Below are 24,378 nucleotides of genomic sequence, written 5' to 3' on the forward strand. Positions count from 1 at the left end.
TTGTTTAATTTAAACATCTGTTACTCCATCCAAATGTTGAATGAAAAATGTTCAGTGCCTGGATACTAGCATAGATAAAAAAAGCAAGATTCTGTCATCTGCAGGTCTAAGAAACTGAAAATTAAAGCTTTAACAACTTAAAACTTTAACAAAATCATTTAATGAGCCAGTTTATTTTTCCTTTTTTAGTGTGTGTGCTGAAGGCAGGGTTGTTTTAACAAGACATTGGATTTCAACGTTCAAAGGCATTTTTGCTACTGGCAAAAGACAGTCTTTTCCACGTTATTTTTACAATCATCCCTCTTCACTTCACCTGATCTCAAATGTCTTTGAAGTCTTCTGCATTATTCTCCCATCCAAGCTAAAAAAAACCAACATACTTTGAAAATTACCAGGTAATAAGAAAATGGCTACAAGCCAAGAGTCTTTTCAAAGGTGAATAACCACGACAGTAAAGTTTGAGAAGAATTACTAAACAACTGAGGATTTTTTAATGAGATGTGATCTGTATTTTTAATTAAAAAATTCTTCACGTAGATCAACAGCCACTGATGATGAGATCTTCAACAAAATCTTCCATTCTGTTCAAAAACTCCTGACAAAACGTACATGCTGTATTTGAAGGCCACCATTCAATCCATGTGCTGGAGTCCAAAGGATACTGGAACCTAAAAAAAAAAAAAAACAACAACAAAACCAACAACACAAAACGCTCCTATTTTAAAGTAAGATCTGGGGACAAAACCATCAGATAGAAAAAGAAATATAATAAGAAATAGCTTGTTTTGTATTCATAACTCTATTTTAAATTTACACATCTGTAAACACATTGGGTGACTGGCTGCTGGTTGAACTGATACTTAAAAAAACACATTATACACTACATGAGATTTATTACGTACAGAAACTTGCCACTTGACAGCACATCCTGATGGAAGTTTCTTACCTGAAACTGTAACCAATGTTTATCTTTAAGGCTTCTTTTCCCATGATCAGATATTGCATTCCTGGGCTCAGCTCAACATTAGTACAGCTCTTCTTTTTAACAAAGGTAATTTCATTATTTTTTTGAGCAAAAGCCTGTCCTGAAGTAGAATGTTGAGAAATTGAGAAGTACATAAGAAGAATTTCCCATCACAGACGTATTAGAAAACACTGGCATGTTCTATGGTATGGCATAGTGAGCTATTTGCCACTTACTATATAACAGGAAGATCTGTTGATATAAAACATGTTCCCTGTAAATTATTTCTAAATGAAATAGAAGGGTAAACAACCCTTGTACAAATTAAATAATTTTCTATTAATTATAACAATTTACCAGTTGATTAAACTCAGGCAAAAAAATGGGTGAACAACGGCAGGAATATGTCCATCTTGTTTTAACACTTAAGAGATGTTTAACTGATTACAGTTTAGGTCTGTTAGCAGCTATAATAAAGAAAAACTGTTTAAAAACATTCTGCAAACACTGCCCTTCTTAGGACAAGAATGTTCAAAGTCTGTGCTTGAGGGTAGGGTTTTTTACTCTCCTGAAATGACTGGGTTTGACTCTTGATTTTTGTCATCTGCTTCAGCAGTATCAACCAAACAGCACTTACTCTAAGCAAAATAGCTACACGGATTAAAAATAGGACACTCACCTCTTTTGTATAAATCAAGAATAGTTGCAGAATACTTTACAAAGAAACCTTCTTCACTTCGAGATAAGATGTTCACTTTGTAAACTGTGAAAGAACACAAACAAAAGGTGTTTTATTCCTTCTTCCAGCTGCATGTTCTAAATGTCCTACAGTTGCTCAGGTAGAAAATACAGCATCCCTTTGCATTAATTTCTGATACACTGTTTGGCTCTTATCTTCTCCTAATCCCAAAGTCACGCAGAATTTTCTAGATTGGAAAAGACCTATAGAATCATAGAATCATAGAATTATCCAGGTTGGAAAAGACCTTGAAGATCATCAAGTCCAACCGCAGCCTAACCAGTACCCCATCTCTAAAAAAAAAAAAAAAACAAAAAAAAAAAAACAGCCTATTCCAGTACCTAACCACCCTTTCTGTAAAGAAGTTCTTCCTAATATCCAACCTGAACTTGCCCTGGCGCAACTTGAGGCCATTTCCCCTCGTCCTGTCACTTGTCACTAGTGAGAAGAGATAGGATCACAACACAGAAGAGATAGGATCACAAAGTCCAACCATCAGCCTCACCCACTGAGTTCTATCACTGACCCATGTCTCTTAGTGTCATGTCCATGACTCTTAAATATCTTAAATTTTAGTAAAAGCATGAGAAATAAGCAATAGCAGTTCAAATATTACCATATGCAATATCATTCTGGCATGCAACTTCTCTCCTGGTATCAGCAGTTATTGACTGATCCAGTCTTTCTTGTACTTTGCCACACTCAGCTACATGGAGGGAGAAAACAAAAACAAACAGTTAAGACAGTGTCATTACATACCCTCCCAAAAAATATAATGAGCTTCCACCTGATTTAGATAATCTACTGTAACCAAGGAACACCATAATTATGGGAGTGTACGGCACACCAATAAATGTGGTGTGGTTTTATTTTTAATACTGTATAATATAGTATAATGTAATATATTGTATAATTTTAGATGACAGGTGCATTCTTAAGGGGATGTTCCCACCAAATTAAATAGAACATCTTTTAAAAGGCTTACCTTCCATGCATTTGCATTCATCTCCTTCACACAACCTCACAAGTTTTTCATTTCCATATGGGTTATAAAATACAGTGCATCTTTTATCTAAAAGACCCAAAAAGATATAATAAATAAATACAGAGAAAGCAAGAAAACAGCACAGAAATGTTGTGAGTCAGAAATTACCTGCGCTTAAAAAAACAAGGATTAGAAAGCTGTTGAAGAAGGGAAAAGGTAGCCTTCAAAAAAGGAATAAAGAGCTAAGTAGCACGAGTCTGAAGACACGGAATACATACCAGGTGCGTGATACTCGTATACAGTGAATGTGCCAGGATTTAGCATTGCAACATGGAAAAGCTGACTTATTCTGAACCCAACACAGAGGAAGCGGTCAGCTGGCACCTATGTGAAAGACACATGAATGAAGAAGCTCTAAAAAGGAAACACAGAAAGAGTTAAATTTGTTCTTACAGTTATGAAAGAGGTAACATACAGAGTCTATCTGCAGAATAACATGGCCATCTTTTATCTCATAGTCAGCTATCAACTGATCAACTCCACTTGCAAGCTGTAGGGAAGAAAAACAGAAAAAAAAATGATAAAGTAAATTTTCTGGATGATTTTGAAGATTTTTTTTAATCAGTAGCTTTTACATAATTTTGACACTTAAAGAGCTGTTTTTGGGTTGCCTCTTACAATGCTTATACTCTCACTTTTTTGCCTTTTTTTTTTTTTTTTAAAGGAAATTATCCTTTTACACGTTGCATGACGATAACAGTTACAAAGCCAACTATCTTTAGAGGGATACCTGATTTCTAGCATCCCATTTAAATCCTGTAACTCGGTGTGCCTTTATCTTGCAGTATGAGGTGGACAGATGCTACAGTGGAGACTCATCACACAGACTTCAGTCAACTAATAGTTAGGAGTGAACACTAAGAGAATCCTCTCTACACTTAGCAGATAAAATATATCCAGAGATGGATTAACATCATCCTAACACAAATGGCAGCCACTCTCTATTCACTTTTCTCTTTCCACTGATCACAGGGGGAGCCTGTATTATAAGCTTTAGTTAGATGTCTGACTTCTGACCAGTTAAAGGAATGTGGTCTGACTCTACTGAAAATTCAGACTCCATACTTAGACTATTCTCATCTGTGCTAGAAGTACTTTGCAGTAATGAGAATACAGTGATACAAATCTGTACTACCAGTCTAACAGAGAGAGATGAAGAACAGTATCACAGTTCTGTCAGAAAATTCTCCAGCAAAAGGAAGGTGTTCTTTAATACTTACAGTAGATAAGTCTTCTGTATTTGCTTCCAAACCACTAACTAAACTTATGTCCATCACCACATGAGCAGATCCTGACTGTGGCTCCCCTGTGCTGGGCCTGTACCTAAAATATATTAAAAATAAAATTAGTTAAACACAACTGAAACTAAAAATAATCTTCAATGTGCCATCTCTGAAAATCCCAAGGAAAATTCTGTCAACATTCATAACACCAATTAATCATTTCAGACTTATGTAAATTATCATGCTTAAAGGACCATTTCCCAAAGGAATAATGAACTTTGTCTCTAAGACTTTTTACACAAATGCATAGAGAAGAAAAATGAAGAAAACAAGATCAGAAGACCAGATGTAATTATTAACATGGGAGAAATAGCAGATAACTACATTTTAATCTCACTCTTGAAAAAAAGATTTGAATGTAAGTATGTCAATTAAAGTGATATTAAAACAATAACTGAATATAGAGACACAATATATTTCCTTGCTCTTCTCAAATTCCTTAACATCTGGGAATTGCACCTTTGCAAATAGGAGTGTTGAATGTTCATCAATCCAGGATGTTTAAAACCAGCATTGAGTTTAAATGAAACATTTAAAAGCAAAACATTGGCTCAATCACTGCAGAAATAATAACAAACTACCCAACTAACCCCCGCCAGCTGTACTTACTTTGCACAAGCCTCTAAGCGCCCAAGTGGCTCACCATCTTCTCCTCTGTAACCTTTTAAATCAAGTAAAGTCAAAGAAGTGATTTTAAAACTCTTCAGAAATAGCAACCCCAAATTCTTGTAAACTATTCTCATAATTGAAAGAGAGCTTTTAAGACTGTTTTGGTAGCTATTTTTCATATGAACACATTGTCTAGTCACAAGCAAATAATACCAGAGTATTTTATAACTTGGGTAAAATGTCAGCTTTAATGCTTAATGTGATTTATCATGTACTGAAGTTGTTAAAACTACTTCATAACAAAAGCTCACAATGCATTTATACACCCCATTGTTGCTGGATTACAAGTCTCAGCACCTCACAGAATTTACCACAAACCACTCTCCTATTATATTTCTTTCTTCTGCTAGATTTTTATATTTCTCACTGTCACAATTGTAATTGCACTTCTACAAATGAGTAATATGCAATAACATAAATACATCAAAAATATTTCCATTCACAAAAAGACAATGGTTTCAAAGGGCAAAAAAAAGCTTCTAGCAATTTGTTTTCCAGTGGAAGAATTCATTAATATCATTCCTAATAAAAAGCACATTGTCAAACAAAACAAGCTTCCCCCACCTCTGCACTGACCCAGTCAGCAATACTTGAAACCATATTAACTCTTTACCATCATCTCTCTTTGGAACTATCTTCAATTCAAAGTTACATGACTCTTCAGAAGTACCCATTACATTATATACTGTCCTTACCTACAAACAAGTAAGAGAATATAGAAACAGTAAACAATGTTCAAACATGGCATACAAATCCAAAAATTGACACTATGGAGTTAGAGGATTATGAGACAAGTAAAACCAGGTTTGTACAGCATGATTAGTTTTGGTGAACACACATCAGAATGAGTAAATGATCAGCACAGAAACAAATGTGGTGCTCTCAAGAAACACCAAATCAACTCTAGCTGGTGGTGATTAGAAGACTAAAAGTACTATATGAACAAGCCCTGATTGTTCTATGAATGTAAATACAAGTCCACAGATCAGCACAAAACACATCCATCCCTTCAGTCTAAAAGTAAGTGTAACAAGTGGAAAAGCTGCATTTTCCTTTTCAGCATTCACATTAACACACAGGAGATACCATATAAAAAAATTGGTTGCATGCTTACATTCACTGTAGCTATGCCAGTGCTGCTGCCAGTGCTTACATATATGTCATCCTCCAGAGGTACCTAGGGGGTTGGTGTAAAACATAGTTATAAAAGAATAGTAAAGAATATAATCGAAGCCAGATGAACTGCTTGTCTTTTCCATATTCAAATACAAATTAAGGCCACAAACAGTTTCTAAAAAAACAAAACCACAAAAACTTCACAGGAATAAACAGAGACAAGTTATACATTAAAAAGCACATCAAATGATTAAATGTAGCAGATAAGCAAATTCCTCATAACACTGTCTAGGTCATATTAATATCAGTTTATCAAAAGTTAAAGCTAATCCAGTAGTGATTTTAAAGTTCACAGAACTACTTAACAAATTATACAGAATTCTGATTAGACTTTTCAGAAGAGATTCCATTCACTCACTGCCATAGCTCTTCCCACAAAATTATCTTCTGTCAGTTTAAATAGATGAAGATCTCCATGATTTCTGTATGCAACCTTAACACCCATGTCCAGATGAAGCCGTTTGACAAGAAGGGAATATTCAGTCAAGGCCTCAAGAGCATTCACAGTATCCTGTCAGCAAATTATTTGAAAGACTTACTTACAAAAATACAAACTAAAGATTTTTTTTTCACAAAGCAATTTATTTTCTGCAGTTTAAACAGGATGGCATACATTGGTAACCATTACCTGCTGCAGAGATTACGCAGCGTGGTAGTAACTTCAACACAGTGGTAAACTAACAGTAAGCAAACAGTAAATAACAAACACCAGCCATTTTCTCTCTCCATTTTCTCTCTCCAATTTGTTCTTCCTTCCTCAGTAATTTGAAAAGATCAGGAGTCTTGTATGAACTATTTAGTATGACCACTACAGGCTTCCTAGAGAGTTGGTCGATGTCTGCCAGTGTTAAAGAGGCATTCAGGCACCTGGTCAGCCCTGAAGCAGTCAGGCAATTGGACTCAAAGGTCTTCACAGGTCCCTCCCAACTGAATTACTCCATTCTATTCTAATACAGTTTTTACATAGGAAAAGAACACATACTCTCTTATACTGCATACCTCTTTCATTTCTCTTTTTTTTTGGGGGGGGTAGGGTGGAGGGGGAAAACAAGAAAAAATGTCACAAAATGAAGTATTCTGTTTTATAACAGACTTGGGAAAAGTTTCCTGGCCTCCTTTCATTCAGTTTATCTCAAATCAGTGGAATCAGCTTGCAAATTTCTGTTCATAATGAACTTTGCAAGAAAAGTTGTATTTCCCAGAGACAAAGAAAACCATGGCATGAGAGCTATTCAATACTGGTGTCACAAACATTCGTCGTGTATACTGAAGTTGTCAAGCAGGGTCATCTAATGATATTATTCTCTTAAGGTTTCTCAGATTTTGGCACTTGAGGAATGGGAACAAAGTATTTAGAAGCTCACCTGAGTCGAGTAAAATCCACCACCATATCTTTGTTCTTCAGACAACCACTTGATGATTGGATCAGCATAGTTCTTGTCTCCTCTTAACAAAGCAGTAAGCAAAGCATATGCTGTAGTTTCAACCATTTGTGCAGTAACAGAGCTGGGAGCATATAGGTCTGATGTTTTAAAACCATCTTTCCAAAAACGATAGATAGGAGGATCACCTACAAAAGTACAGAAGAAAGGTTTCAAGTTGTCTATGCAGGTCAAGAAGAAAAGGAGGTACTCTCCCTGCATATAACAAGAGATGAAAACACACTCCTCTTCCGCTTCTAAATGATATTTATTCTAGAAGTTGATGATAAACAGAACAATCTACTTGAGGATCAAGTTTGATACACACTTTGAAAGTATTTAATAAGCAATACCTATGACAGATGCCTCCCTCTTCAGAGCAGAGAACAGCGACCTTGCAGCCTGATGATTCAAATCCACAAGAGCTAAAGCATATGAAATTATTGCCATCGTAAAGGGGCTTTGAGCAGACTGTGCATTTTTCAACAAATAATCTCCTGCCTTATTTTTAGCATCATGGATTTTCTGAAAAAATAAGCAGACTACAGCTTACATGTATAAGACATTTATATATGTGTGAATATATATATTATATTTACAATGTATATTTAGATATATCTGTTACACACATCTATCAAGACAATATAGGGTAACATACTATTTTCTACAATTTGCCATAAAGTGATCTAAAATTCTATTGTTGTTCTTTTAACAACTTTGAAAGCAACTAAATTTTAACCTCTGGCACTGTAAAAAAGTCTGTTGATTTCTTTGAACAAATGTTACAGGAAATAGAAGAAATCAGAATCCCAGAACATGACTGCAGGCAGAAATAAAAACATTATTTACCTGAGTAGGGCATATTTTAATTGATTTTTCAATGCCAATAACAGAAAATGCTGTGAGATACAAAGATTTTTCTTTAGCTTCTCTGGGTAATGTACCCTAGAAAATAAAATACGTAAATATAATTAAATAGAAGTAACTGTTAATCTAAATAATTGCAACTTTTTATGTTTTAAGTGAGAAAATAAATAGAAAATTCTGTATGAAATATCAGTTTGATTTTACCTGAAAATACATTGACTCTTTTAAGTAAGAGTCTACAAGAGTCTTACTAATGAGTAAGAACTCATAAGTAAAAGAGACCTAAACATATTTATTTTCATGCCAGGTCTATTATATTGTAAAATCAAGCTACACATTTATTTTTTTCTAAACACTAAGAATTGTCACACAGCTACTTTTAGTGGGAAGACAAGAAAGTTTGTAATGTTGCTGTTCTTTAAATTAGTTACAAAGAGGTAAAATTGGCAAAATTCTCCTGACTGGATTTCTGGTGAAATGCAGCCTGGAATACATTGAGCCTTCTGTAACTTCAGTGCCTGCTCTACATACACAGTAAACATTCGATTTTCATACCTGTAGTTTCACTGGTTGATAATCTGAAAATTCACTGAATGACCCATCTGGCATTTGGCAGTTATCAATCAACCACAGAAGTGAATTACAAACAGAAATTTGATCAAGGTTTATATATTGATTAACTTGTCCAAGAATCCTTAAAGCAAAAGCTGTCAACCTGATGAAGAAATCCAATATATTATTTTTGTTCTCATTTGCAGATACTATCAAATTGCTACAGATTAGACAAATTTGCATTATTTATGATTTAGGTATGTAATATACTCCCACAGTTCCAAGAGATATTGCAGAAGAATTTTAAATTTAACTTAACAAATGGACAATAATTAGTCATAATTATTCAGGATATGAACTCGTTATGATACTACATGTCCTACTTGAAAATATCACTCTTTAAAAAATAAGCTATCGTATGAAATCCAAGGACTGAATTAAGCCTTTTCCATTCATACAGATCCAAAGACTTCTAACTCACCATGTGCTAGCTTTCCCATTCTTCCACATGCTGTATGAGAAGTCAGAATTTCTGAATGACAAGATGCTTACAATTCCTAAGGGATATATTAGGCAGAAAGAAAGTTACAAAAGGACACTTATTAAAATTATATCTGCTCACTCAGATACATTACCTTACTCAGCAAAGTCGATGAAGATCTAGAATTCTGAAGCAAGAGAAGAAGTTATATTTTTCTACCTTCTTTCATCTTCCTCCTCATTTGAGTTCTTGATGTTAAGGTTCCAGGACCCAGCACATGCCAGTTGTTCGATGCTTCCAAGTAGCGAAACACGTAAAATACTGGGGCAATACTCATGAGCTCTGCCTCCGCACTGCCCTTTGGCAGATCTGTAAGAACACTAAGACCTTCAGGACTGAGGACCGTAGCAATTACTTCACCCATGAGATGTCCTGTGGAAAGAACAATAACAAAACTGACTTAAATGAATGATCAGGAAAGTGAATCCAAATGCAGAATTTAAACACAGACCAATAGCAGACCAAAAACTTCAATACAAGTTACCTTTTACACTGACACTTCTATCAATTTTTGTTTTAGGGACCAGGTTTAGTGGAACTTTATAACGAAATTCTTGTCGTCTCTTGATTGAACCTACAAAGGAAGATGCATACATAACACACAGCAAAATCTAAATCACTAGAGAATTAAGATAAAACAGTTGGATTTAAATGTTTCATCTATTTAAGACAGCAACAAAAATAACTACAATGCCATGAAAAGTAGAAATATACATGCAAATAGTATCAACTGTTGAAAAAGAACAGATGCAAACACTGTAATTGTACTTTTGTCTTTACCATTAAGAGAAAATATCATCTTTGAGTTTATAAGTCAGTTGTGATTAAACGAGAATACATTCCATCTTCATTATTAACATACTCGTTAATCAGCTTTCATTCTCACACTAAGAGAAATGTAGCATTAAATTGTATTTTTAAAAATACGTAATGCTTTATTTCTAACGAATGTATTTTTTGAAAGACTAGCTATTGTGAGCTGGATTTGTCAGCCAATGAAAGGACAAGACATCCTTGGACATGTCCAACAAGGAATGTCAGGAAGGAGAAGTGCTGATCTTTTCATATTACAAAAAACTTGAGCATCCTAACTGCATGAATCCAGAAAATCAATAAGTAAAGAAAATATATGAAGATGCATAGAATCAATTTTCATACCGTAAACACCTTGTGGATCCAAAGTGAAACCCGCATTAAGTTCTTTTTTAATGCCTTCTGGCTGTAAGCATTCAGAGGAAACAAGCAGAAAACAGAAACGCTGTTACATACACAAATACATTATTTGCCTTCTGCATCCTTCTGTGCAGCTGAATTTCACTTCCATGTTCTGTAATATATTTAAGTTAGTGGTCTATTTCTCAAAAGTTTTGAGAAAGTTTAACAAAAGATTTAAATGAAAGCTTAGGAAAGTATAAGATTCCCCTCCAAAAAAGCAGTTGAAAATCTGAGCCAAGTAACTTAGAATTCCATATCCTCCTTGCTTACTCAATTAGATACATATGTATCCTTCTGGCAATCTGCACATGCAAGGTATAAAATGCACACCCTCAAATACTTTGCCATACATTTTTCCACTGTATACACCTCAATTAGTGCTATGATGTTACCTGATATATGGGAGTATAATAACATTAAAATAAAGCGATGTTCATATATTGATTTCATATATTTTGTTCTTATTAACTGAATCAGTATGAAAATCAAAATTAATCATTTATTTCTTACCATTACACGTAATGTTTTAACTACAGTTTCACTGCTCCCAGTTGTCAGCAGTGTGAAGTTGATGGTGTGAACACCTAATTCCAAAGGAAGAATCCTAAACATAATTGGCGATGAAGAACCAGCACCTAGATTCTTCAATTTACAATTGTGCATCCTTGCTCCAGTAGTCGCAGAATCTCCAGAAGAACAGATTCCATCTCCAGCTGCTATTTTAACACAGAACTGAAACATGGAAAGACTTTAAATGTTCACCTTCACAACAGGCAAACTACCAGGGAAATACAAAAATCACTACAACACCATACTGAGTATTCTATTAATGTGATACTCAATTTCTGTCTACAATGAACAACTATTACTGATGCTACTAACTGCAGAATTACTACTATTTGCACTAGAGACACACCAACAAATGTTCCTTAGCAACATCTGGGAATCACACACATCTTTACATACTTATGGGGCAAATTTGCAACATAAAATCATGACAACATCATAGTCAGTAGAATGGCTGGAAATTGAATGATTAATGATCATATTTTACTATTACACAGTAAAGCAGAGCATACATAACTCTTCCCGAAGGACTACAGAAACCTGATCCAGAGATCTGTTTATATTAGGTACTCATAGAGGAAGTGCTTTTTCTCAGTTTATTTCTTAATATTTCAATAAAATTCAGGGAGACATTTACCTTAATTGCAGAAGCTCTATGGTTATAAACGGATCCTTTTAATTCAATTTGTTCTCCTCGCACCACAGAATAAGGAACATAAATGCTAAGGAAGATGTCTTTTACAACTTGTATTTCCAGTGGTGAAGCAACACAAATACCTAACAAAATTAAACACAGAATATCTTGTCTTCTCTTCTGATAAACCACATTCTTGCCACCTTTAATAAAGATTGTTTTTAAAAATATACTTTGAAATAGTCCTGTTTTTTCAAAAGCTCTTGCTTCCTGTTCTTCACATATACTTCCTTTTACATACTCACTTCCAAGTGCATTTCTTCCATATACTGCTGACATAGCAGTCCTTTTTGCTTCTTCTACTCATGCCCAAAACTAAAAGAAACTCTTCTCTATAAAATACCATATCTAACGGAAAATCTGATTCTTCCTCTCCTCGGGTTCCTAAGCTTTTGATAGCAGGTCCACAGCTGTGCTATGGAAGAGTCACTCACTATTTGTGATGTTTTCACATTCTTTCTTAATTGTTTATTATGGGTCTCCATCAAATATAAGATAGTAGGCTACACCAACCTTTCTCTTGCACTGCCATTTTTATGCTCAGAGCAAGAAATTATTTCCTTTCCCTAAAATATGCATTTTGATGTTATCTTTTCCCCCTTTATAACGAGAAAAATGAACATTTGAGAGTATGTGTGGGAACCAAAATGAGAGGCTTTACAAAACCCAGACTGAAAAATTACCTAATTCTTTGGCTACAACTTAACACTAAGTTAACACTGGGTTGCAGTACCTACCTTTATTAGAAATACCAACACCTTGCACTTCCCAGGTAGTCAGCGAATCAGGCAGAGTGATAGACAAAGTCTTTGACCTGTGTTTGGAAGTGTTTTTCTTTTACAATCAGCACATCCATACATTAACTATTTGCTAACACCAACAGCTGATCAACACAAAAACAGTAGGTGCACTGAGAACTGTAGTGTCTAAAGCAAGATGAACTGAAAGTCTGGGTTCTGATTGAATAAGCTTGTTTTTAGCTGACTTCATGGAAGCTGGCGTTTAGCAAGGTAAGAAATGAATGGAAAGGGGGCTCAATCTGAGTGCCAGACAGCACCTCCTGTATGTAGAACAACACAACAGGAATAGTGTGCATCTACAATACTGCATATTAGCACACACTGTGAGCATGTGTAAAGCTACACAGGTTATCTCAGTTTTAGAATTTACTTCATAGAAAGTAACCTGATGATGTTAGTAATTTCCTTGAGAAAAGTAGTACCGTGAAGAAACTTGATGAACTTCCCATAACCAGCTTTCAGGAAAATAGCTTCGAACTTCTGCCTCGTCTAGTTCCAAGATAGCCTCAAATTCTGTAGAAGATGAGTAAATCAAGCAAAAAATAAACAATCAAAAAACCTTCACCAAAAGCCTTCCACTAAAGGCATGAAAATCATTCTATTGTCCTTTTGTGATCCTATATTCTATAAGCCTATTTACCTAAAGTTAGTCCCGATACAAAAAAAAGTACCCGAATACCCAAATCAAGAGCCTATTTATTCCACTTCATCTATTTATACATGTGGACAACCATTCAATATCCGGACAGATTAACTTACTAACAAGCAATTATAGTGAGAAAATGGGAGACAAGAAATTTCACACTCCCACTGATCTTTCCTGAGATGTTACCCACTGTTTTTTTTAAGGCCTAGGCAAAGAATTCCAAGCTAAGCATTCAAATTAACATTCTCTTCACATGAACAACAGACTTCTGCTTGTTCTAAACATGGATGAATAGAATATAGCTCTCCAATAGTTCTATCAGAACAAACAACTGCTCTCACCCCTCTGTGGGGGTACACAATCAAGATCTATGGAGACTGGCACAGTTCCTTCTGAAAGGAGAGGTAATCAGAGAGGGTTAACAGACTAACTAAGTTGTCACCTCTACATTTATTCGCACTCTACAAGAAATATTTCTCTACACATCCACACAAGAGTCAAAGCTCTTCTACTTACGTTTTCTTGCCAATATGAGAAGCTTACTAGGCTCTTCCTCCCGCAGTCTGTTTGCAAATTCACAGCAATTTACGAATGCTGAAATGCACCTGGTATGACTCTGAATTCGACGAGCTCTATCGCTGCAAGTCTCAGTTACTGGGTATGCTTTTACTCCATGCATACAGCACTTTCGAATTTCTTCATGTCTATATTTGGATGCTGCAATAGCAATAAAATAATTCCTTTCCTTAATAAAAAGTTTTAATTTTCAAACACATTTTAATTAGCCACTACTTCTACCATCTGCTGAATTTCTATGAAGGTAGATTTGAGGAGGAACATGAACACATGTTTTTTAAAAAAGCTGGAGAAATGCACTTAATCACAGTTCTGAATTGGGGCACTTTTAGTATGATGAGATTGAACAGACAAAAGCTGTTCTATCAGCCTTGGCCACTGGCAGGTGGTCACTGCTGTGTGGTAGAACTGTGTGTTTTCAATGTATGCCTTCCCAGAAGATAAAAAAGGAATCCTTCACATATGCTACATTTCCAGTGTGTACTAAATTTTGATGATTTCAAATTGAGCAAATGTTTTATAAGTAGGGGTCCCACTAAGTGCTATCTTCCATCTTTGTCAGTCTCTCTCTTTATTACATTACACAAATAGCAATAATTTAAACTACTTCACAAACACTCATTTTCTTGATTAGTAATGGGCATGGCCCTTTTGTCAAAAATATGTATCTTAAAGAACTTTTCAAACACCTTCTTTGAGTACTCGCTCCTCAAAGTCAGACCGTTTGGTTCTTATAACTTCATCGCACTTTTCACCTGTTTAAAAAACAAACAAACACAAGTAAGTACAAAACACTGGACCTCTGACAATAACACAGACCACTTCAGAAGACATCCATAAGGTCACATTCCAGACTGGGAGACGTTTTTAATTTACTGTTCAATTTTCTTAAAAATAAGTCAGTTACAATAACCAACCCACAAACCAAAATACTTTTCTTCCTGAAAACTCCATTTTGTATTTCATACACTCCTATTAAGTTTGTTTTTTTAAGTTCCAGTGTACTGTGAGCCACAAGAGAATATTTCAGGGTAGAAAATTCATAATTTCATGTTTAAAACAGGGAATATAGGGAATGTACCTGCTTCATTTGAATCATCAGCATTTGCATTAGTTAAAAATGTAAGCCCAGCCATTCGGAATACATCAACATTGTTTTTTCCTCCTCCAGCACCACATCCAAGGTCATTCTTCTCCAGTTTCAGCATTATCTGAGGAATAAATACATTAGCATCTAACTAAAATGTGGAACAGATTATACCTATCAAATGATAAATGAGAGAATCAAACATGCAGAAAGGCAACCTTAGTCTGGAAAAGTGTCTTCACAACACACTGAAGCGTACCATTAAAAAGAAAATTGAACTAATTCAACTATCAGAACTAACAGTCATGCTGTCATGGCACACATCGGAGCTAATAAGACATTAGAATCAAGGCAGTAATGTGCTTATAACAGTTCTGACACTCAGTTTGGCTTGTTTAAAACTTTTTAAAATATCCTCCTATTAAACACCAATGTATTTTGTATCTGACTATCCTGAGGTGTCAAAGAACTGCTATATTTTATGACAGGATTGGAATTATTTCAGTGACGAATGATATGTATGTTTACTTAACGTGTTCATATATCTAAAATTTTACAAGGACTGAAAACCTCTATAATCCACTGAACATAACTGCCATGACATTTTAAAAGTATGCCATAAAAAAATTAGCCTGAAAATGATTATAGGAAGAAATAAAAAGGCAAATATGGCCTTTGTGCCTCTTTGACCACAGGGCTCCGTGACACTGCAGCCTGTTTTTGTCCAAGTCTGAGGTTTTCTGAGACTGTTCAGATCTGGCTTTAAAATCACAATTTACTTTTACTGGAAATCAAGACATCGTGAATGAATTAATTTTGTAATTTGTAATTGTACAAATTAAACTCACAGATTGAGATTTCTATTTTTAGGCTTATTGAAGGCACAAAACATAACAGTGGGCTGTTACTTAACTTTTTCCATTGCTCTCTTTCCTCTTCCTGTTACTCCATATATTGCCTTGTCAACAGATGACAAAGCAACAAAGGAATCAAATTGTGTTTTCATGCTAAGTGATACAACTTCTGCTGGCTTATGTGTCTCTTCACTTGATAGCAACTTAATCTATAAACAAGAAACAAATGTTAGCAATCTTAACAGTACATAGTCCAAAATAAATGCATCTGAAAGCTGACATTACAGCACATCAAGGAAGTGTTAAAGAAGTTGTATAATACCAAGTTAAAATCTGATCATAAAATGAATGCACACCCACAAATTTCAGTGCCTATTTTACTACTCACATCAAGACTACTCCCACACTTCTGTTCAACATTTAGCCAAACTGAATCAGCTACTAACTCAGCAGGTTCTTCACCCACAATATAGTAAACAATAAGACGTGCTGAAGGAACCATTTCTTGGGTTATCTGAAAAGACAGATGTTCATATTCCAAGTCTTTAATTCTCTTCTGAGTTCCAAAGCTTACTATCTTCCCCTTTGACATGATCTGTAATAGAAAGATGATGGAGAACAAAAAATGACAAATTTTAAGTTGAATGTCTTTCATACATGATAATTACTCTGCATTTAGGTATAATCCAGCACAAACAAAAATGCATTTAGCACCAGTGTGTCTAGTTCAAGGGAAGGCAGCTCTCTCCCACACTCTCTAAAAACAGCTGCTGTCTCTATGAATCTTTGTCTTCCTTTCCTTAGATGATTCAGCTCATGAAATAGCTCTCAAGATTAGCACTACTACTTCATAATTCCAGCCTATGTCAGATGAGAACTCAAAACAATATAACTTTAACATATAATTTAAACATGAATCTGGTAATAAGTTAATACTACAGGACTGGCACTTTTATAGGAGAAGACAGTATACATATTCTGAACAGTTGTGTGAACTGCATGCATTCTCTGGTGATAATAGATCCTGACTGCCAAAGGGATCCTTCACCTAGGACGATACATCTAGTCACAGTTCAATACTTCATGCAGTAACATAACTTACCAAATAGCTATAGTGATGTATATTATGAATGTATCGACTTCGTGGGTATATGTTAATACTTATGAAGTCCCCTACATTCAGTATTTTGTGGTTTGAAGCCCAGTCAATATAAAGATAACTTTGACTTAAGGATGAATAAACTCTTGCTTCATAGGTTTTGGTTGCTTGGTTTTCATCTGAAAGGTGTGGATCAGCAGTTTTTACCTGAAAAGATAATAATATGCCCACAAAATTTTGTAACAGAAAAGGAAATAAAACCTGCGTGTCCTGACTTCTGAATAGTTTAAGTACCAAGATACACTTCAGAAAATAAGCAGGATATTAAAAGCATTTTGTAATACATTATTCACAGAGATTAATAAAATAAGCCAACTAAAGGCTTATGCTTTCTTTCATAAAAATATTTATAAATACAAAATCAAATAGAAATTGTAGCATAGAAGCATGTACATAAACAGAGCAGAAAATGACACAACAAAAAAAGCACTCGCAGATTAGTTCACATAATTCAGTTATTAAATAAAATATCTGAGTCCTATAAAACAACTGTGTGATTAACTGAGACATATGTTTCAGAATAATTTCAAGCACGATTAAATATAGAAGTAATGTTTTATTATAACATTTAGGTTTCAAAAGTGATTAATGGGAACAATCTCTAGGTTTATAAACTAACAGTTGAGGGCAAAATCTTAGCATTTGATCTACACTGGAAAAAATAAACAATTAAACCCTCTTAGAAACAAATTAATGAAAGAAATTAACTCACTTGAAACTCCAGTAGGTTGCTATCTGATGGAATATTAACAACAAATAAAGCAGTTCCATCATTTGTGCTTGTTTCTCTTATCCCAGATTCTGAACCTTCTGAAATCAACTCTGTCACATCCATTTGCTGACTAAAGGATTTTGCAGTGATAATTAGAGGGATGTTTCCAACAAAGTGATCCACTGTATCCTTCACCTGCACCTGTTCATCAGAAGATACTTCTTTCAAGAATGCCATTTTCATAAAACAAGCAGCTAACCTTCTACAACAGCAAATAAAATAAATGTCAACAGTCAATGGAAATCAAAATCAGATCTACAGTAATATTCACAAAAAATAGTAAGACTATGACATGATGGGTTTTATGTTGTAGTGTGCAATAGCACTTCCTTTAACTAACCTTAATGAAGAACGGAAGTCCAGGCTTTATAAAGAGAGGAGTAGCAATCAAGCTCAGTGTGTAAGGAGATACAGCATATTTGACCCCAGAAAATTCCACTTCACCACTGAGGCCACCTAACAAAATATCATGCCTCTTAACATAATTACATCCTAGGGCCATTAATTTCAATTGAAACCAATCAGAAAGCAACTTACCCATAGACTCCGCTACCGATGCTGCAATGTATAAATATGACCCATCCAATTCTTCTAGGCTTTGAAACCCTAAAGAACTCACTGCTCTCTTACTGTTAAAATTGATCTCAGCAATTCCATTTGTAATCTGGAAATTAAATAAAAATTATTCATTTACAGTGAATAACTTAGAAATAACAGATAGGCAAACTATATGTAAATTCTATTTTCAGCATGTTTCTGCTCACTATTTTCAGAGAAAATCAGAGTGGACATTTTTAACAAAGAATTTAACAAATAAGAATTCTTTCTTCCTTAGAATTATAAATGATTAATGAATCAAAAGCACGTGCTCCAAAATCTGCATGCAGGCCAAACACTGATATATCTCCCCTCATTTAGAAAAGATAATGTCATTTACAATTCTTCAGTGACTAAATGAGAAAAGGAGAAGCAGTCTCTGATTATGATTTGCTATTACTACATTGATCCTATGTTTGATTTCTTCTGTTCTGTAATAGCAAAAAATTTCCTTCACAGAAATTTCAGCCACAAGATTCACTCAAGTGAACAAATGAACCAGACTGCAGTTACACTCTGTTGGTGATGCTGCTTCTGACTTTCTTGCGAAGTATATTTCTATATGGTTGATGAAGGATTACAAAGGAAAATTTGACACGGAACAGCTGTCGGCACAAACTAGGATTTGGGACACGTCCTCCCCAGTCTCAGTAGAATTGGATCAGTCCTGAATTAAGCATGTGAAGTCTACACAGTTTAGGCTTACTTTTTCTTACCTTAGTTACAAGCATTGCACGAGGCATCATTCTTTTTTCAGTTCCTTCAATTATTCCAAAACGTAGAAAAACATCAGCCTTTGCAAGCTTTTTATTATAAAAATAGCTGCAAATAAAAACCAGCATTCATGTTTTTGAGATTTCCATCCTAATGGCTGCAACGAAGAAGGGCTTTTAAGAGGGGTCATTTCCTAAGCAAGGAGTAGAAAACAAATGTCTACACTGAAAAATAACCACTTCATAAGAATTTTTAAGTGGTTCACTTAATTCTGTAGCAGAGCTCAAAGGGTTGTAATGATATGGTTTCTTGGGAAAGAGGAAGTTTTTCAACATAAGAGAAATATTCGTGAAGTAAAGAAGAAAAATACACACTTTTTAGAAATCAAAGTCAAATTTCCTTACCTGGCTTTCACAGCAATCCTGAAGTTCTCAAATTTATCAGAACTAATGAAGTTATTTTCTGGCTCTATGACAATAGAAAAGCTTGGCATAGCTGAAACAATGAGAAAAAAATAAAGAGACTTTGATGTGTTTTTAAACAATGACCAAAAGGTACTCAGAAAGATACCAGTACATGCACACCAAAGAACCATGTTTCAAGTTATGTGAATTAGATTATAGCCCAAAAATAAAGCTGTCAGCTTCTCCACAGTGCAACACAAGTTAAAAAGCCCGAAGTTATCTGTTTCTGCCATCTCCACCTCTTGCATCAGTGCAACCATATCAAAATTACCAGCATCCTGAAGAATAACTATAGATAAGCTGAACAATACTGAGTTGATGTAGTTGATGTTGCCACTTGGCACTATCCTGCATCCTACAGCTGTTCAAGTAGGCTGCGCTACCTCAAGTATTTGTGAGTTTTGTTCTCTGTATTGCATTGCTGCCCTATCTAATCTCATGGAAAAAACACATAAACATGAAGATTCACATTTCAGGCATGCCTTACCATATTCTTTAACTTCAAATTTTGCAACAGCTGAAGTTATGAAAATTTTCTTGTACTTTGCTTCGATCTTCCAAATTCCATACCTACAAAAAATCAACAACCAAACTATATTTTTTAAATTAAACAAAAATTATTGAAAATGAAAGAATTGCTATTTAACAACAATTCATATCAATAATCACTTAGAAATACTTGGCACTGACTTTTTGCATGAGTACAGAGCCTTTATGAGAAGATCCTACTATTTATTTGAAACACAGTAATCGAGAAATAATGCTCCAAAGGGTCATGCAGACTTCTGTTAGGGTCCTTGTCTCTCCAACTACAGCACTGAGGTACAAGCATAGCTTACATTAAATAACTCACAGAAAACCAGTTCCTGCAGTTTTTGGCTTTATAACACCAAAATAGAAATTATTCTGTCTACTGTTAGAAGATACTCAGTTTCAAAAGGGATACAAAATTATTTTGTATATGGATTGAAATTATTGCTAACTTGCTAATGAATAACAAGTTGGTCAGAAAACATTCCTTTTGAGCTAGCATCCATCAACTCAGTGTATCTTCAGCACCCTCTCAAGACCAAAGGGAGAACTGTAGAGGCATGTATTCTGTGTGGCTCTTACTGGAAAAATGCTGCTGATTTGAACATATGAAATGGCATAATTTCCCTTCCTTGAAATCTGTACATCTTTGACAGCGCTTCTATATCCAGAGTAGAAAGTTTTAGTTTTTACCAGTCTTCCTTTATAAATGAGCATGATAAACCTGCCATTCAGTTTTACCATCAATATTTTCACCCACTAAATCTTCTCACTTCCTTTCATTACAGTGAGGATATTCCATATTTTTGAAAACTAAGGCAATAAATTTGTAATTTCACTTCAGCAGACAAAAATTCATCTGGAAGTCAACTACAAAGGAGAACATAACACATTATGTGAAACATCACAAATTACCAAGCTGCAAGTTACGCACACTCTGTGTATCAGCAAAAAACACTCTGACAGCCTTTAAGAAAAGGCAGAATTATGCTAAAGGTTTTCAAAGAATATTAAATGTATTTACTTGGGATTAGGAGGAATCTTGAAGTCAGGAAAAGAAACTATTCCGGTAAAGTCATTTTCTTCTAGGATATCCGCTTTCACTCCGTCTGGATCCTTGGAATCACAACAGAAAAGAATTAGCAGAAATGATTGTGAGCAAAAGGAAAAATCTTAATTCAGTGACCATAGTGGGAGCCTGAGCATGACATCATTTTCTAGAAAGTTACTATAAGAACGGTAACTATTGTGGCTAAACAAACAAACGACACAGTACAGGAGCTACTGATAAGTTTTCTATCTTAAATGAAATAAACAGTTGTATGAAAATCTTACATTATCAAAATTCTCTCGCAAGCTGTCTCCCTAGATATTAAGGACCATTTGTGCTTTTTCTTTTCTCCATTCTGTAACAGCTTTACATCACAATATTGAAAAATATCTAAGTGTGCAAAGTCCTATTTAGATATTCTGAAAGATATCTGGCTACCTGCAAAAACATTTATCAGTTTTCTCGTGTATCCATAGCATCAGTTTCCTATATAGGTAGGATTCTTATTCTTGTGTTCTGTGAACTATTAAAATTAAATGAAATTACAACATACCACGATAGTTAGGACAGTTTCTCGGTGAGCTGGCTGCAGTTTGTCGTTCAGAGAGTAAACCCTGATTTTCACTGCAAGATTCAGTACAACAGATCTCAAGGTCACACCACTGTTGATATTCAAACAAAACAAACAAACAAACAAAGCAACAAAACAAGACCAACCAAACCTAAAACTTTTAACTTATTTCTTTATTAGAGCTTTGTCTTTAGTACCAGCATACCATTTCTGCAGCAAGAAAACCTGCATTTACACCAAACCAAGGATTCAGTCACTGCTATTTTTACACAAACATGTATTGTTTTTAGTATGTTCTCAGGAAAATTGAGAAGGTAAGGACTCAGAAGAGAGGATATTGGGAGAAGTTATTAATTTCTACAATATGATCAAATATTTCACAGTATTTTTCTGCTGATTAAAAAATTAAATAAGTAGCTGATGGCAATACAACAGGGCCAAGAGCTTAAAGGACATTCATATCTGAGTTCCTTGACAATAATATCATTGGCTTATAAAAATAACAGCTAGGAGAAATAAGCAATATTTACCCGACTGATCTGGAGTATACACTGGTTTGTCTGTGTGAATAAAAAGAAATCCATTCTCATAGGAAACAGGAATTTTTTTTAGACCAGAGAAATGCGGAGAAACAGCTTCCAAATACACATACTTGAGTGAGTCCTCTGGGCCAGCTAAATCTGTTGGCTGAAGCTGGGGGAGAAGAGTTAAAGAATATTAAAATATTTTTCAACTAGTTTTTCTACACCATTTCTTGTCAAGAAGTGGGATGAATTTGGATGGAGTGAGAAAAAGCTCCTGGGAGGCATCGCCTGGAGTAACACCTCCCCAGTGATCATAGTTCAGCAAAAATCTGTTGTCAGCTTTCAGTAAAACCTGTTGAGCTTCCTGCCCCCTTGCCCTCAGGTCACCAATGTTAATGGTTATGCCTCAGTCCCTCTGCAGCTTGTCAGTGCCAAACAAGATGAAGCTTAGTTAAATTTTGACTTACTCAGATGAGGCATCTTGTCCACACCAAACATGTCTCCATTCCTTCCTCTTTATTTTTTTTAATGTTACTGAACATGATAATGTTTCTGCAATAGTTTGATTAAATGTTTAGTTTTGATTTCATTCCTCTATGCTAACTTTATCCACTACAATTCCAACTTCAGACAAAGTAAAATGAAAGAAACTACACAGAGCAATCTGAGGAGCGAGGGCCGTAGTCTCCCCCTCCCACTTTAAACAACCATAAACTCAGTACAATCTTTTCTTAAGACATCCAACTAAATGCAAGCATAAAAACACGTCAAGAAAAGCCATAATTCCTTACTGTTACAGTTACAGAATTTTGGAAGTTGTTGTCTGGATTTAAAGAAATGTGGCCAGAAGAATAAGCAACAAGCTTATCTGGAAAGCTTCTTAAGGCAAGATTGACTGCAAATTCCTTCACATAGCCAAAAGCTTGAACTACGACTTTCTCAGATGCCCCGACTTGGAAGACTTTTGGTGCTGTAATGACATACCTGTATATGAAATACAAAAAAATAAATAAAGGGGTAATGGAGCAATACTTTCATGTTTCTCACTTTCATTTGTAATTCACTTCTGTAGACGCTGCCAAAACAAGCCCAAATGAACCCTTGAAGTGTTAACGTACCAAACAGTACACTTGTACAGTTTTCCCACCAGCAAAGCTCTTACTGAAATAAATGGGGCAATTTACAGCCAAGGCAAATGTGAGCAAACTTCGGTAGGATTACTCTAATTCCTTCAGTGCTTTATAAATTGAAGTATGCACTACTCCACAAAACCACAAACCAGGCTTCAATACATGAGCACACAATCTACCTCAAATATATATGAAATGCTGCTGAACAATAAAACTTCATCTTTTTCTGAGATGCCAAGAGCACTTAGACTGATTGCTTTCTTACACACCACTGTTAACAGTAGAATCAAAATAAGCACTGCTGAATACAACCACAAAATACGCATTCAAATAAGAGCTTTCCTCCAACCTGCAGCATAATATCTGTCTTCAGGCACTACAGAAAATCTAGTGAGCACAGGCTTTGCTTTTTTCCACATTGATCTTGTCATTATGTTACGAACTCATTGCAGGGAAGGAGTTGACTCTACCACTTTCACCAACAGCAAATAGAGCACTTAGAGCTGCATCGGCCCTTTTTCCAGCATTAGCACACATTGGTGAGTTTTGCTGTGAGAACACACTGATTTGGATGGTCTCTGTTGTAGCGCCTCTACTGAAATCCTGCACCTATTCACCTAAGACAGCCGCCAACAATCAAGTAACATTTCCAGTAAACACTGCATTCGTTTTACTTACGTTTTATCTTGGCTAAAAGCTGCTCCAGAAAACACTACAACAAAAAAATATATTAAAAGAGCCATGGTGCCTCAATCAGCACACCTGCAATGCCAACAAATCTGGATTAAGCTGTATTTCACTGCTGCTGCAGATGAGCAGACACCACTGACAGCGGTGATACACGCCACACACCATTAATAATTAACTGCAGGTCTTGCTTTTACTAAAATGTCATTGCCCCTTCCCAATTCATTAACTCTCAAAGAATTCAGACCAGCTAAAGGCAGGATTTGTGTTTTTAATTCAGGATTTTAAATATGTGATACACACAGAGCAATTCGGTATCAATCCTTACATTCTCCATTAGGTAAGTACCTAAAAATTCCTTCCCAGAGGTAGCAAAAACCAGCCTGATTCCGTTTGTTCTTCAGAAGAGTAACCTTTATTTAAACAAAACCAATTTGATTCCAGACTTCCTTCTGAAGAAAAAGCATTTGGATTACATTGAC

At 35.2% G+C, this 24,378-nt stretch overlaps 2 protein-coding genes across 3 annotated transcripts in view; both read right to left on the bottom strand.

Moving 5' to 3' along the window:
* Window positions 1-24,378, bottom strand: part of TRAF1 (TNF receptor associated factor 1) — a 112,438-nt gene that overhangs the window by 22,737 nt on the left and 65,323 nt on the right. The window lies entirely within an intron of this gene.
* Window positions 539-23,952, bottom strand: C5 (complement C5). Of its 2 annotated transcripts, none has more exons than XM_072352769.1 (41): window positions 23,888-23,952; window positions 22,871-23,063; window positions 22,086-22,248; window positions 21,538-21,608; window positions 20,958-21,049; window positions 19,890-19,972; window positions 19,343-19,433; window positions 18,941-19,046; window positions 18,165-18,291; window positions 17,968-18,083; window positions 17,568-17,768; window positions 16,799-17,002; window positions 16,085-16,291; window positions 15,756-15,905; window positions 14,837-14,966; window positions 14,445-14,510; window positions 13,696-13,896; window positions 12,956-13,046; window positions 12,471-12,547; window positions 11,677-11,816; window positions 10,983-11,204; window positions 10,416-10,476; window positions 9,742-9,831; window positions 9,417-9,629; window positions 9,198-9,273; window positions 8,720-8,879; window positions 8,147-8,242; window positions 7,651-7,822; window positions 7,241-7,446; window positions 6,235-6,387; window positions 5,815-5,877; window positions 5,314-5,395; window positions 4,641-4,692; window positions 3,969-4,071; window positions 3,164-3,238; window positions 2,967-3,072; window positions 2,689-2,775; window positions 2,320-2,409; window positions 1,644-1,727; window positions 947-1,085; window positions 539-668 (listed from the first exon to the last, which is right to left on the bottom strand). In XM_072352769.1, the coding sequence occupies exons 1-41, from the start codon at window positions 23,950-23,952 to the stop codon at window positions 539-541; spliced, it is 5,034 nt and encodes a 1,677-aa protein (XP_072208870.1). The 2 variants fall into 2 exon arrangements, with proteins under 2 accessions (XP_072208870.1, XP_072208871.1); XM_072352770.1 differs by having other exon boundaries at window positions 4,641-4,685; window positions 5,307-5,395.

The sequence above is a fragment of the Excalfactoria chinensis genome, chromosome 18 (assembly GCF_039878825.1).
Source record: "Excalfactoria chinensis isolate bCotChi1 chromosome 18, bCotChi1.hap2, whole genome shotgun sequence".
Lineage (NCBI taxonomy): Eukaryota > Metazoa > Chordata > Aves > Galliformes > Phasianidae > Excalfactoria > Excalfactoria chinensis.

Coding starts and splice junctions, on each gene's coding strand:
- C5 (XM_072352769.1), bottom strand. CDS start 23,952: ATGGCTCTTTTAATATATTTTTTTGTTGTAGTGTTTTCTGGAGCAGCT. Junction 19,047..19,342: donor AGGATTGCTGTGAAAGCCAG/GTAAGGAAATTT, acceptor TTTTATTTGCAG/CTATTTTTATAATAAAAAGC. Junction 16,292..16,798: donor TACATCACTATAGCTATTTG/GTAAGTTATGTT, acceptor TTTCTATTACAG/ATCATGTCAAAGGGGAAGAT.